At 38.5% G+C, this 15,048-nt stretch overlaps 1 protein-coding gene across 4 annotated transcripts in view; it reads left to right on the plus strand.

Annotated features, from left to right (window-relative positions):
- Positions 1-608: 608 nt before the first annotated feature.
- The window catches only part of Mybl1 (MYB proto-oncogene like 1), a 34,686-nt gene continuing 20,246 nt past the window's right edge, over positions 609-15,048 (plus strand). For all 4 annotated transcript variants that reach the window (XM_051159319.1, XM_051159321.1, XM_051159320.1 and 1 more), the window contains exons 1-4: positions 609-881; positions 9,149-9,254; positions 9,557-9,628; positions 11,847-11,939. In XM_051159319.1, coding sequence (XP_051015276.1) covers positions 862-881; positions 9,149-9,254; positions 9,557-9,628; positions 11,847-11,939 — 291 coding nt within the window. In that variant the 5' untranslated portion in view covers positions 609-861. The remainder of the gene's footprint in view (positions 882-9,148; positions 9,255-9,556; positions 9,629-11,846; positions 11,940-15,048) is intronic.

Here is a 15,048-nt window from a genome sequence, read left to right on the forward strand (position 1 = left end):
GCCCGCGAGGTGCACCCCACCCCCCGCCCAGTACCCCGATCGTCCCCGCCCCGGGGGCACGCTCCGCACCCCTCCGGAGGCGGCGGTGGCGGGGTCGGTCCCGGTGCCTCTTCCGGACCACACCCGGGAGTGCAGAAACTCGCCTTCCCAGCAACCTCCGCGCGCGCCCCCACCGCCGTGTGGCCCGGCCCGCGTTCCGGGTCCTTGTCACCACGGCCCGCGCGAACCGGGCCTCGCGCCTCCCTCGGGCTCCGCGGCGCGACGCTCCCCGGACTCCCGCGAGTTCCAGTCCCGGCTCCTAGCCCCGCCGGCCCCGCCCTCGGCCATGAGCGCGCGCCCCGCCCCGCCCCCCCCCTCGCGCAGCCGCCCCAACCAATGAGGTTCGGGGCCGCGTGCGCAGATTCAAACGGCGGCTCTTGAGGGAGGCTGGGCGCGAGATTCGGCGGTGCGGACAAAACCCTGCAGGAGGCTGCGAGTGCTGCAGAGCCGCTCGCTGCGGGGGAGAGGGCGGGGGGTCGGCGCCCGTGACGGAGCGGCGCAGGGTCGGCAGCTCCGAGGCGGAGGCGGAGGCGGAGGCGGCGGGAGGGGCGGGCGGAGGGCAGGAGCACGCCTCTTGACATGTTGAGGGCATCCCTGGCCCGGCCCGGTTGCCGCTAGGAGCTGCGGGTCTCGGTCCGCCCCCTGTGTCCCCCCCAGTCCCGCCCGGCCCTCGACCTGACCGGGCCTGCGTTCCGCTCTCGGCCACCTGAGGGAAGGAGCCGGGGAAGAGGCGGGAGGGTCGCCGAGAGGGAGCATTCGCCCCGGGCTGGAGGAGGCTGACCCGCGTCCCCGCCCAGCCCGCGCCTATGCGGTACTTGAAGGATGGCAAAGAGGTCGCGCAGGTGGGTGGCATCCCCTTGCCCAGGCCTACCGGACGTGTCTCGGCTTCAGCTATCTGTCCTTTCCCGCTGGTCCCCACTGAGGCCCTCTCTGGCCTGGGCATAGGTTTTCTTCGCGCTGCCCCACACCCTCTTCGGCCGCGCTGGCCGGAGCGCATCCATCAGGAGAGTAGAGTCCTGGTCGCAGTGTGGAGGGCACTGACAAATGCTCAGATTGCTCCTTTGAATGGATTCTCCCTCCCCCAGTAAATGCCCAGACTTCTAACCTCTCACAGCCACGGACAGGGAGGTTTCTGGCCAGGTAAGTTTGTGCACTCTCAGGGTGGGATACTCCACGACAGGGGAAGTGGTTGTGTTTGCCTGGATGACTTGAAACGGGGGGTTCTCTCCTCTGACTTACCGTGCCAAATCAGAACAGGATCACCGTGACAAACCTGGGCGGGCACCGTTCTGGGAAATCCTCTTGAGAAGGGGACCTGCCAAATCTCTTCTGTCATCCCTATACTGCTGTTCTGAGATTTTTTCCCTCCTCTGAGTATCTTCTGAGAAGACTGTTATGTTGTTACCGTCTGGTAAACTTGATCCTAAACTAAATGTGTTTTAGTTACTTTGTGTTCTAAGCGTTTGTGTTTGATTCTGACTGTTAGCTGTGTTGTGACAAGTAGGACGCAACTTTAGTGTTGAAACATTTGCTAGAATGTCTTTATGCACTTAACTTTTATTTTATGCCATTGTAATAGCTACTCCTAAATTGTGTGGAATAATCAGATGACAAAAAAAATCTAGTGTCTTGATTTTCAGTTATTAAGGAAACCTGAAACATATTTGGCAGCATTTCCGAATACTTTCATTTATCTAGATCCTCAGCTTCAAAATCTTAGAGGTGTCTTTCCTGAGTTGAAATTTAGTACTGAGAGCCATTCATTGCAGATCTGGCTTTAAAATAACTACACATAAAATACTTTGCTTTAGTCATTTATTAAGCATCAGCTGTATGTAATATGGTTCTGCAGATAACAACACAAGTTTAATTATGACTAATTACTTTATGTGTAGCACCTACTGAACAGGTTGAACACTGAAGTGGAACAAATGTGCATACACTCGCAGGCACACTACCCTGGCACTGTTACCATTTTGGAATAGATAGTTGTAGGATTTTTAGCAGATCTTTACTTCTACTCAGTAGAAGACAGTAGACCTTTTTCCCACAGTAGGGACAACCAAAAATGTATACAGATGATGCCACTTATCTTTTGGTGGATGGAAACAAGGAGCATGCAGGTAAGAACGGCTGATCTGCAGTTTCAAGGGCATAACAGTCCCATCTTCAGAAAACATGCAGATTTAAAAATAATTAAGATTGCTGGGGTACTGCTTTAGGCTTTTTGAGTTTTGAAGTAACAATATTTTTTAAAAGATGCAAAGTGATAGGTGAATGTGTCATTACCTACTTAGAATTATTGTTTTGTTTGTTTTTGGTTTTTCTGAGACAGGGTTTCTCTGTATAACAACTCTGGAGGTCTTGGAATTTGCTCTGTAGTCCAGGCTGGCCTTGGACTCACAGAGATCTACCTGTCTCTGCCTCCCAAGTGCTGGGATTAAAGGTGTGTGCCACTACAGCCCGGTTTAGAATTATTGTTAATCTTACTTGAAACAGCATCTTGGCTAATTCTGTCACCATCATGTAATTAAAAGTTGCTGCTAGGTACTGATATATGACTGTCTGATTCTTCTCTCAATTTTTTGCCTTTTCTTGTCACAGTTGATCTTGTTTCCTACTAGTAGACTAAGGAGAAATGACTTAGCAATTACTTATTATAAATTATTTTATTAACAATACTGTGCGTTTGACCTCTAAACATTAATTGTTTTGTTGACTTTTATTTCTTGCCAGATGTGTAAGTTAATTTAGACAATATAGAATGGTGTAGAGTTCTAAGTCTGGAGTAAGTGCTGCAGTGAAACTACACTTCTCTGGGAGTATATAGATAGAGGATGTGGTGAGAAATCACCATCTCTGGTTTGCTTCTTTGGGTCTTATTCAGTGAGTTCCATGTGCTGTTAAAGTTCTTGTATATTTGAATATGACTCATGTATATTATAATAGAGTCTTAGTAAATATGAGTTCAATTTATAATAAAGAATCAAAGATCTCCAGCATACAAACATTTGTTAATGTGAATGGAAAGTTTTGCAAAAGGATATGGGCATAAATATAGACTTTTTCTATGTGATCTGAAAAAACAAAACAGCTAAGAGAAGAAAATGTTTACCCTAAATATGAAATAGCCAAAAGGTGTTGGTTCTTTTTAGTTTCTTAGTAGCTGCAGAATTTGTCGCTGAGATTTACATATGGAAAAAAATTATGTAGTTTTGTGACTTAAAATAGTTTTAGAACCTAACAGGGGTTTTAATTACACAATCTACAGCTAATTCTTATATTAGGACATCTATTAACAGTATGCATTTAATTTTTAAGCATTTATGTAAAAGTAGGTGTATTTTTATTTTAGTACTTAAATTTTTTTTATCCTTTTTGGGTGTGTGTATATGTGTGTGCTCATATATGTGTGTATGCATGCACTTGGGCCAAGGAATGCAAGGTGAAAGGACCGTTGTCTGGAATTTGTTCACTCCTGCTGCCATGGTTGTCCTAAAGATCAAAGTCAGGTTGACAGGCTTGGCAACAAACACCTGCTGAGTCATCTTTTGTGCCCCAGTTTAGTTTTTAAAAGCCACTTAAATGCTTAAAAATAAATTCACAATAATTCTGATGCCACAGAGCCTACTTACAAGGTACAGGTTTGAATATTTATACTTAAGACGACCAGTGATTAAATTAAAATGCTAAGATGAAAGCTAGATTCTACATAGGAAGTTTTTTCCTTAGTGATGTTTTCATTTGTGTTCATATTCTCCCTCCCTCCCTCCCCTCCCTCCCTCCCTTCCCCCCCCCCTTTCTCTGTGTATAGCGACTTCACTTTTTGTTTCCAGAAATATGAGTGGAATAGAGGAGAAAGGATTATTTAGCCAGCTTTGTCTTTAACTAGCAGTCTCATTTTAGGATAGCTGATAAAATCTACTTGTTTTTTATTTATTAATATAAGGGGTTTGGACTTTATGGCCTGTGAGGTAGCCTATAGTTTTAATGTGTATGCTATTTGGAGGACTTTTGTGTCCATACCTTTTGTTTAAATATACATTCTCTAAAAGAATTAGAAATATTGTCTCTTGTTTTTGTTTATGGATAACTATATAGAACTCTTTTCAGTATTTATTTAAGTGTTTGTAATATTTATGGTTCAGATTATCTGAAGTCAAACTTTGTCTTACTCTGATAATGTTAGTTTAGTCTGGCAGTGGAAGCCAGTATTCATGCATGCAGTACAGCATATTAACCACTGGGTGGCCTGATTTCACTTTGTTAATTCAACTTGGTTAATACTCATAATTTGAGTGCAGTGGAACTGAAAATAAATATACAGTTTCCCTGACCTCAAGAAGTATAATTAAGTGTTTTTTTTTTTGAGATAAGGTATAACTCTGTAGTACTGGATAGTGTCAAAATCACCATCTCATAATGAGCCAGGATTGGACTTGAATTCCTGAAAATCCTCCATATTCAGCCTCCTGAGTGTTGGAATAACAGATCTGAGCCACTGTGACCAGCTGTGTATTTTTAAATTATGATAAATATTTGAGACCTGAAGAAATTTGGGTTAACAATGTGATTAAGTTGAAACTAGGACAGATTCTTTAATTTCTCTAATTTCAAATTAGAGGTTACTTTTTCAGTAAAAGTAAATTATATTTTTCTTTGGATTAACTCATCTTTATTAAATTGTCTGTTATTCTGTACTTTACCAAATCCTTTATCTTAAAAACCAAGTGTAACTCATCTTTATTGGGTTGTCTGTTATTCGGTACCTCTCCCAAATGCTTTATCTTAAAAACCAAGTGTAATTTTGTGTATTGATTCACAAGTAAAATCATAACTATCATATCCTATTAGCTTATACCCCAACATGTTACAAATACCTTTATGCTTCTTTTTTGCTGTTTCATAATCATTTTTATTACTTTATTTATCCATAAAACATTTTCATTGAATATAATTTGTTTATGTATTAAGAGTTTATAGGATTAACATTTAATGGTCAGGTGTGGTGGTACATATCTTTAATACTAGCTCTAAGAAGACAGGAAGGGGGGTCATTAGTTCAAGGCCAGCCTAGGTTACATAATGAATTCAAGGCTCTCTTGAAATAAATGTTGTTTCAAAAATGAAACAAAAAGAAAACAACAACTAAGCCAGGAACACCAACTTAAAACAATTTTTTCCCTTTTTGATCTAAATAAGGACAGTAACAGTGATTGTGGAAACCAAATCTTAGGTTTGTAATTAGAGTAATATTTTATTTAGCTGTGATTCATCTTGCTGGCCCACTCCTTTCCCCTTTCTTCTTTGTAAATTATAAGCACCCTCAGGCATCTTCTTGTTGTAGTTAGTGAAATTGATACATGTCTAGGTGTACCATGTTTTCAACAATCAAATGTATATAGAAATAACTTGGGGCTAGAGATGTAGCTCCATGTTAATTTGATGCTTGTCTAGCATAGATGAAGGCACTCATCTCTGAACACAACAATCAACACAAAAGAGACCCATGCACAAAAAGTTTAAACTAAAATTAAAAGGTAGATTAGTTAAATACTAGGAAAGTCCCAGTGGTAGAGATGATTCTAAGAATTGTACTTTAATGTTCCCTTGTCCTTACCCTCACTTACTCAGCCCAGCTTTCTGAATGCTGAGTGGACTAAATAGCTCACAATCTGAAACTGATGACCACATTAAGTGCAAAACAGAATATGACCTCATGTAGAAATAGAAATTTCTCATGAAGTATGCAGTCAAAGGATAGAGTATGCTGTCAGTGATAAAGAACAGAGTTTTGTTTTTTGGGTTGTGTTTTGTTTTGTTCCGTTTAAGACAGGGTTTCTCTGTGTAGCGTTGGCTGTCCTGGACTCACTTTGTAGACCAGGCTGGCCTTGAACCCACCTGCCTCTGCTGCTGAGTGCTGGGATTAAAAGCATGCACCACCATGCCTGGCTAAAGAACAGAGTTTTAAAGTGAACAGGGTTTAGAACATTTACTCCTTGGTTAATCCCACCTTTCAGGAGGCAAAGGCATATGGATCACTGTGAGTTCAAGGCCAGCCTGTTCTCCAAGTGAGTTCAGGACAGCCAAGGCTACACAGTGAAACTCTGTCTCGAAAAACAAACAAAACCAAAAACAAAACCTACTCCCTGGGGACTACTATTTTTTGATCAAAGTAACACTTTTGTAACACATATCTTTTAAGAAGTTTAAGGTGGCTTTTGTACAGACAGGATATGATGTAGGTATTTTTATGATTTATTAAAGATCTATGTAGGTACGTGCCTAAATTAAAATTTGTTTTTGCGTAGAGCTAACCTAGTTAAGAATAGTTTGAATATGCTGTGAGAGAAGCTCTTGGGACCAGGGGGGAATGAGGACAAAGAGAACTTGTGAGAAGCGTGCCTGACAGGTTTGATTTTTCTTTTCTTTTCTTTCCTTTTCTTTTTTTTTTCTTTTGGTGTGAGGAAGTGGTAATATTTTTGGGGTATTTCTAGGAAAGGCTAGGCCAGATTGTAGAAACATTCATTTAACCCCCTGTGTGCGGAATTACCTTTAAGAATTTGTTTTAGTAGATTCTGCTTCTTAAAATTCTATCACTTGGAGGTACATTTGGATTTTAACAAATGAGAATCTTTCCCATCTCTTGATAGCAGTGGTTCTCAATCTTCCTATTGCAGTAACCCTTTAATATAATTCCTTATGTTGTGATGACCCCCCATCATAAAAGTATTTCACTGCTACTTTATAACTGTAGTTTTGCTACTGTAATGAATTACAATGTAAGTATCTGATATGCCACCCACAGGTTGAGAACCACTGCTCTAGAGTTTTTGTTTGTTTTGTTTTGTTCCTTCTTGTATCTACTCTGAGATCACACTGGTATTGAGGAGGGCAGATACTTTGAATGGGCTAAAATGGAATACCACAAATTTTGGCGTATAGAGCAGGTAGAGGAGGAGAAAGAATAAGGAAAACCCTTCATTGATCTTATAAGTATTTGAATAACAGATGCTGTACTTTGTTTTGGGAGGTGAACATGCTAACTGTGGGCTTTACACTGTTGCTCTTACTCTTTGGTTGGGAAGATTGGCAAATATGAGCATTAAGATAAGAAAGAACAGATACGCTGTAAGCTACAGTATGGAGCTTTATCCAGTTAAGTAGCTTACTTAGAAATTTGAAATCACTAAAGCTTTAAGCTATTGAGTATTCTTTTTTAAATCCCATATTTTTGATAGTTGATGTTGGCTGCTAGTAATAGGCATTTTCTTTAATTAAATCTGTACGTTGGTTTGAGGCATAGTTTAACAACAATATTAAGGGCTAGCAGATTATTGTTGCAATATAGGCATTATAGCAAAGGGACTAGAGAACTTTGCTATTTTGTTTGCTCAAATATGAAGAATTTTAGTCAAATGAAGTCAGAGGAAGTTAGCAGTTCCTACAAAGTGTGTGTGTGTGTGTGTGTGTGTGTGTGTGTGTGTGTGTATGTGTGTGTGTGTGTATAAAATCTAGAGCTTGATTTTTAATTTTTATAAGATTGAATTTGTAAACTACATTTAAATATTAAAAGTCATTCATATATTGCACTAAGTATAGTAAAATCTTCAGCCTTGATGTTTGGAATCAGAATGAATTTTTATGAGTTAAATTTAGTAAGGCAGAAATAACTTTGATTACTGTTAGACAGTATATTTACATAATGCTGAATCACCTTTTCTTAAAGGCAGATAATATACTCATCTTACAGACCCAAGAGGTTAGTATGTTTAGATAAAGGTACAACTTGAACCATGTTGTTATTTCAGAATGTGTTTGTTTGCTTTCAGTTTCTTATTATGTTTTCCTCATTTTCCCAATGTGTTCTACATACTCAAATGGTTGAACAGTGAACTTTCGAAGTCATCCATGCCATATTTGATCTGACTTTGGGAAGAAGTTACTTTTCTAGGTCCAAGTTTTTTAACTCTGGGAAATAACAATGTGGTAATAACTTCTCTCACGTAGTTGTGGAGTTTATTTTCTTTTAGTGACTTATTTAAAATTTTTTAGATAGGGTCTCACTATGTAACTACAGCTAGTCTAGAACTCCCTTTTTAGATCAGGCTGGCCTCAGAGATCCACTTGCTTCTGCCTCCTGAGTGCTAGGATTAAAGACCTGTGCCATTATGCCTAGCAAGATTTCTTAAAAAAAATTTTTTTGTGTGTATGAGTGTTTTCTTGCTTGTATATATCTATGCCATTTATGTGTCTGGTGCCTGAGGAGGCCAGAAAAGGGTGTCAGGTCCCCTGGAATAAGTGGCAGTGAATGGGAGTTGGGAACTGAACTCAGGCCCTCTCTAAGATCTGCACGGTGCTTAACCCCTAAAAGATCTCTCCAGCTCCTGTTGTGAAGTTTTAGGAGGGAAATTTCATAGACTGTCACAATCATTGGTACTTAAAAGGTTTTAAATAAAATTTAGAGAGTGTTGTTTTAGATGCTCATTAAAGCATCATCTATTTCAGATTATCATGGAGGCTTGCCTCTTTGGCAGGGCTTCATTCTTTGCAATCCCCCCCCCCCCGCCCACCTTTTTTTTCACCCTATAGAACTCAGGCCCTGATTTTGATTGCCCTCACTACATCAATTTCTTAGATATCTCATGGCCTCAACTATTATTTTTTAATTTTATATTCTTCCCCCTCGTGTGTGTGTGTGTGTGTGTGTGTGTGTGTGTGTGTGTGTGTGTGTGTGGTGTATGCTTGTGAAGGCCAGAAGACAATCTTGAGTGTTTTTCTCAATAAACTCCAACTAATTTTTGAAGGCTGTATCTCTCATTGAGCCTGGAGCTTGTTGATTTGCCTTCCCCCAATTGCCTTTACTCATCTTTTCTCACAGGTCCTCTTCCTTTTCCGAAATAGTTCCTTTTTCTTTCATGTCACATATAATCCAGTACCACATATGTTCCCATCTTCCCCTTTAGGACTTAGTTTTTTTACTTTGATTAATATTCAACTGCATTGTTTATTCTGAGTAGCTTCTTTAGTCAAGCCTGCACATACAGACTCAGTGTTTGAATTAAATAATTTAAATAAAATTCTTGAGCTTTCATATTATGTTTTGTAGTGAGGACGAGGATGATGACCTTCAATATGCTGATCATGATTATGAAGTACCTCAACAAAAAGGACTGAAAAAACTCTGGAACAGAGTAAAATGGACCAGAGATGAGGTAGTCACCTGGCAAGAGTTACTAATCTCATGTTTTTCAATTAGTACTATTATAATTATGAAATGAATTATAAAACAATGTGAGGAAAAATTATCTATTGACTTACTTCTGCATTCTTTAAAAAAATCAATAACATGAACAACTGGTTGATTTTGGGATTGACTGAAACAGTGTAGTAGGTGGAGGAATTTGTGACTTCAGTTTTTCTCAAAATGAATACCAAATATGCCTTGAGAGGGCGCGACTGCCTTCTACATACCAGGGGTGGGGGAAGAGTTCTAATGTTTGCTCCTCTGTTATAGGATGACAAGTTAAAGAAGTTGGTTGAGCAACATGGAACTGATGATTGGACTCTAATTGCTAGTCATCTTCAAGTAAGTGAGGTGTGAAGTTGCATCTCTGTAATAGCATGTCTTATTTAAGGCATTGGGTTAACATTCTGTTTTTCAGAAATGTCTCTATGTAGTTTAGGTTTCATTCCTTAAAATATCTGGTTACATTTCTTTCTGGTATGCTTGTAACTGTTTGCTAATGATTTAGAAAGCAATTTTCAAGTACAGGTTGAGTACCTTAAATCCAAAATCTGAAGTGCTTCAAAATTCACAACTTTTTTTTTTGTGATGAAATGTCAAAATTTATTTCTGAATATCAGAAAAATGGAAAAGATATTATTTCATAAATTTTTAGAAGAAAAGTTTTAGATTCTTCAGAGAGCCTTTCTGAAGTCATTCATTCCATCACTGGCTTAACTTTTTCACAGCCCATTCTCTGTCATACTCAAAAAATAATAATCATCATTATCACTGCTTAGGGACACAGGATCATTTTGAGGAAAACATGGAATAATACAGGATAAGATTTTACCAGACTAGTTGGAAAACAAATATCCTGAACAGTACTACCATTCTCAACTTTGTGAATATATCAATAACTTTCAAAATATTTCATAAGTATAACTTATTTTTTATTTTTAAATTTTTATTTTTTACATATATATTTATATTATGACACATATATACAATAAACTACCTACAGCAAAAATCACCATGAAACAATCAGGAATTATATAAATCTTACATTCATAGTGTTTTGGCTATTTGTATTTGGCAGCCTTGAAGAAAACATCTTTCCTACCTTGGTGCATCTAATATTCTGAATGTAAATCATTATCTATCATATCTCATATTTATCAACTTAAAACATCTATCTAGACCTAAAAACATCTTAACCCTAAACAACTAAGCTTAATTGTAAAACTAAGCTATCTGGTCTTCAACTCCATCAGAGACTTGAGAAGGAATTAAATTAATTACCTGAGAGACAGGAAGTTTAGGTTAGCAGCTTCCAAAGTGAGAAAATGACAGAGACAGATGGCTGCCTGGTCACCCAAAACTCTTTATAACATTGGAGTATCATCTTCAGCCTTCTGGCCCAATATGTCTGACAATGTATTTTTGAGGCAGGAGTTATTGAGGACTTGCTTATCCTGTCTTGGCAGAGTTTGGCTGTTGACTCTGCCTGCATCCAAGCTTGCCCTTTTTTAGGCTGAATTCTGTCTGTGGTAAAAATGAAGATATTTTGCCCAATGACTGTCAAATGATTATCTATCTATCTATCTATCATCTATAGCCTGGTATATGAACAGATAGTTTTATAAGTTGAAAATTGGTAACAAAATAGTAGGTATTATGACTATTATTATCTTAGCAATACTTTGTAGATACTTGGTCATGAACAGATTAAAATAAAGCTTCATATATTTATTACTTTTAGAGTTTAAGCTCTTTCATTTTTCGCATGTGTGTTTGTGGGGGGCACGCGTACTGGGATTGTACCTGGGGCCTTATACATATTAGTTGAGCACACTACCCCAGAGCTGTATCCCCTGCTCATTTTTAAAGTGTCAACTTTTAACCTACTTATTTGAAGTATAATGTAAATCCTTGTTTCATGTTTTATTGATAATTTGAAGGGCATCATTTATAAATGTACTTTTAATACCACAAAGAGTCTACTGAGGCCTTTGGTTTTTTTTTTTTTTAACTTGTGCTGTATGAATTTTACCTGCTGTATGTTTAAATGTTTATATCCACTCTATATAGTTTTCTGCCTACTGTCATTTATTCCTCAATTCTGGATCAATTTTTTTGTTTGTTTGTTTTTGTTTTTGTTTTTCAAAACAGTGTTGCTCTGTGTAACAGCCCTGCCTGTCCTGGCCTCACTTTGTAGACCAGGCTGGCCTTGAACTCACAGAGATCTACCTGCCTCTCCCTCCCAAGTGCTGGGATTAAAGGCGTGCACCACCACGCCCAGCTCTGGATCAATTTTTTATGGAACATGTCTTGCTATTTGCTGTGTTATAAAGGATAGTATAGAGGTACATACTTTAATTTTAAATATATCATTTTATTTGTGATCAATTAAAAGAACAGAATTGGGATTTTAGGCCTGTAAAATAAACATTACATGTAAACATTTGATACTGAGCATATTATTACTTCATATTTTCATCATGTGGGTATACTTAAATTTGGGTTAATTTGCTTCCTGGGAGGCATTTATTCAACAATAAAATTGTCAAAATTCTTTCAGAATCGTTCTGATTTTCAGTGCCAACACCGATGGCAGAAGGTTTTAAATCCAGAATTGATAAAGGGTCCTTGGACTAAGGAAGAAGATCAGAGGGTAACATGCTCATGTTCTTTTGAAAAATTTTAAGTATTATTTGTTTGCATGTATGTGTTTGGGCACATGTTTGCATGCATGGATGCTCATGCCACAGCTCACATGTGGAGGTTATGGGATAGTTTGTGGGAGCTGGCTCTCTCCACCAATCATTTGGTTCTCAGATCATCAGGTTTACTGCCTTTCTCATCCATGTTCATATTCCTTATGGTCACTGTGTAGATAGATTAGATTTATTTTAACATGTTGTAAACATAAAATGCGGTGACTGTGTGTGTGTGTGTGTGTGTGTGTAGTTAGTGTATGTATTGGGGTGGCATACATGTGTTGTGTACATATATGAGGCAGCTGAGGTTTGTATTAGGTGGTGTTGTTCCTCAAAACAGCGTCATCCACCATTTTTTATGTAATAGGGTCTCTCATTGGCTTTAAACTTGCCAAATAGGGGTAGGTTGGTGGGCCAGTGAGCATCATGGATCTGCCCTTCTGCACTGCAAGTGCATGCCACTGTGCCCAGCTCTTTAAATGTACTTTCTAGAGATGGAACTCAGGTCTTTGTGTTTGCAAGGGAAGCAAGCACTTTAATAACTTAATCACCTTCCTAGCTCACGCTTTTTTTTTTTTTTAGTTACTTGGTATTGCTTTTTTTTTTTGCCTGTGTACATAAGAATTGAATATTGAATATCTTGAAATTTAGATTCCCAACCCTCGATCCTCTGGGCAATCATGAGTGAAACTGCCTATAATGAATACAATCCTTTTTGAAAGATGCATTTACAAAAGGAAGAATGCTTTATTTAAAGCTTACTTTAACAATATTTAAGGCATAGTTTTCTGTCAAATTTAATTAACATTAAAAATGGATTTTAATTTTATTTTCACACTTAATAACTTGATATGTAAGAAATCGTTGTAATTTTTTTCTCTTGACCTTAAATGAACCCCATGATTAGATAAATGTCAGGACATCATGTTTCCAGAGGGTTTATAATAAGACACCAATTATTTGTGCAATAAAAGTTGTTGAAGAATAGAAGCATCTGCCCTCTGCTAGGAACTACTCTTTAATTCATGCCCTTAGCTTGCCTGTTGTTAATGTACTTGGAGAAATGAAGCATCCCTATACCCATAAGAGCAAACAAAAGTTACTTCACAAGGCTCAGGACTGATGTGACTTTTCTTAATGGCCAGTGATAAGCTTTGAAAGGTATGATCTGGGCCAGATGAGATGGCTCCACTGGTAAAAGCTCTTGAGGTTTGCCGTGCAAGCCCAACAACCTCAGTTCAATCCCTGGATCCACAGTGGAAGGAGAGAACTGCCTCATGAAGTTTGTCCTTTGACTTGTACACAGTCACCATGGTTTGTAAATGCCTACACTCATACTTACACATCATAAACATGCAAATAATAATAGATAAAAAATGAGTAAATAAAATACAATGTGGGATATTTTGTTTTTGGTGGCGGCCTATGCCTTTAAAAATATTTTATTAATGTATTCATATTACATCTCAGTTGTTATCCCATCCCTTGTATCCTCCCATTCCTCCCTCCCTCCCGCTTTCCCCCTACTCCCCTCCCCTATGACTGTGACTGAGGGGGACTTCCTCCCCCTGTATATGCTCATAGGGTATCAAGTGTCTTCTTGGTAGCCTGCTATCCTTCCTCTCAGTGCCCCCAGGCCTTCCCATCCAGGGGACGTGGTCAAATATGGGGCACCAGAGTTCGTGTGAAAGTCAGTCCCCACTCTCCACTCAACTGTGGAGAATGTCCTGTCCATTGACTAGCTCTGGGTAAGGGTTCGAAGTTTACTGCACGTATTGTCCTTGGCTGGTACCATAGTTTGAGCAGGACCCCTGGGCCCAGATCCACCCGTCATAGTGTTCTTCTTGTAGGTTTCTAGGATCCTCTGGATCCTTCTATTTCTCCATTCTCACAATGTGGGATCTTTTAAAATGATATTTAATAGCTGGTCCTGGTACATTGGCTATAATTCTAGCTATTCAGTAGGTCTACAAGGGCATTGCAAGTTAAAGGCCTGCCTGGGTAACTTAGTGAGCCCCTGACTCAGAATAGAAAGTCAGAAGAGGGCTGGGAGTGTAGTTCAGTGGTAGAGCACCTGTTAAACATGCCTGGTACTAGGGAAAGAAAGAAAAAACAAAAATCAATAACCAAACCTTAACATTTAGCCTTTAAATTTTATTTTAAAAAATATGACAAGTAGATACATATCATAAAAATAATGATATATGTTAAATTTTGTTTGTTTGTTTGCTTTTTGGTTTTTTTTTTTTTTTTTTTTGAGACAGGGTTTCTCTGTGTAGCCATAACTGTCCTGGTCTCACTTTGTAGACCAGGTTGGCCTCAACTCACAGCAATCCACCTGCCTCTGTCGGCCTGATATATATTAAATTTAATCAATCCACCAATATAGAATTATTAAGATGTGAGATTTGACAGTGGATCAAAGGAACAGTGAAGTAAAATAGAAATGAACTGTTCTTCTAATTTTAATTAAACTAAAAACAAGATGTAGGAAAAATGGGCAAGCTGTTTTTCAGCTTGATAAAGGAGGAAATGAAAAAGTAATGATAGCTTTTAATAATTTATATGATTATAGATAGGTCTTTCCTATAATATTTTCTATTATAGTCCATCCTAAAGAACTTAGTTGGCCTTTTGCTAAAGCTTATTTTCCCTTGCTTTTTTTTAAAGATGTAAGAGTAGAAAAGACAAATCTAAACATTTTATAGTTATTTCAAATTAATTTTGTATGAAAATTGTTTAATTTATGAGTTACTTTAATTAGCTCCTTGAATTTTTTGATTCATTGGGAATTGATTTTGAATTTGCTGGATGCTGAAAGATTAGCTAATAGTAAAATTACCTTTTCCTATTACAGTTATAGCTGTAATTTAATATATTTATTTTAAGTGGAATTCTTGGTTTTTTTTTTTTTTTGCGATAGCGTTTCTCTGTGTAGCCTTGGCTGTCCTGGACTCACTTTGTAGACCAGGCTGGCCTTGAACTCACAGTGATCCGCTTGTCTCTGCCTCATGAGTGCTGGAATTAAAGCCTTGTGGAATTCTTTTTTAAAAAATTTAATTA

This window comes from Acomys russatus, chromosome 2 (genome assembly GCF_903995435.1).
Source record: "Acomys russatus chromosome 2, mAcoRus1.1, whole genome shotgun sequence".
In the NCBI taxonomy this organism is placed as follows: Eukaryota; Metazoa; Chordata; class Mammalia; order Rodentia; family Muridae; genus Acomys; species Acomys russatus.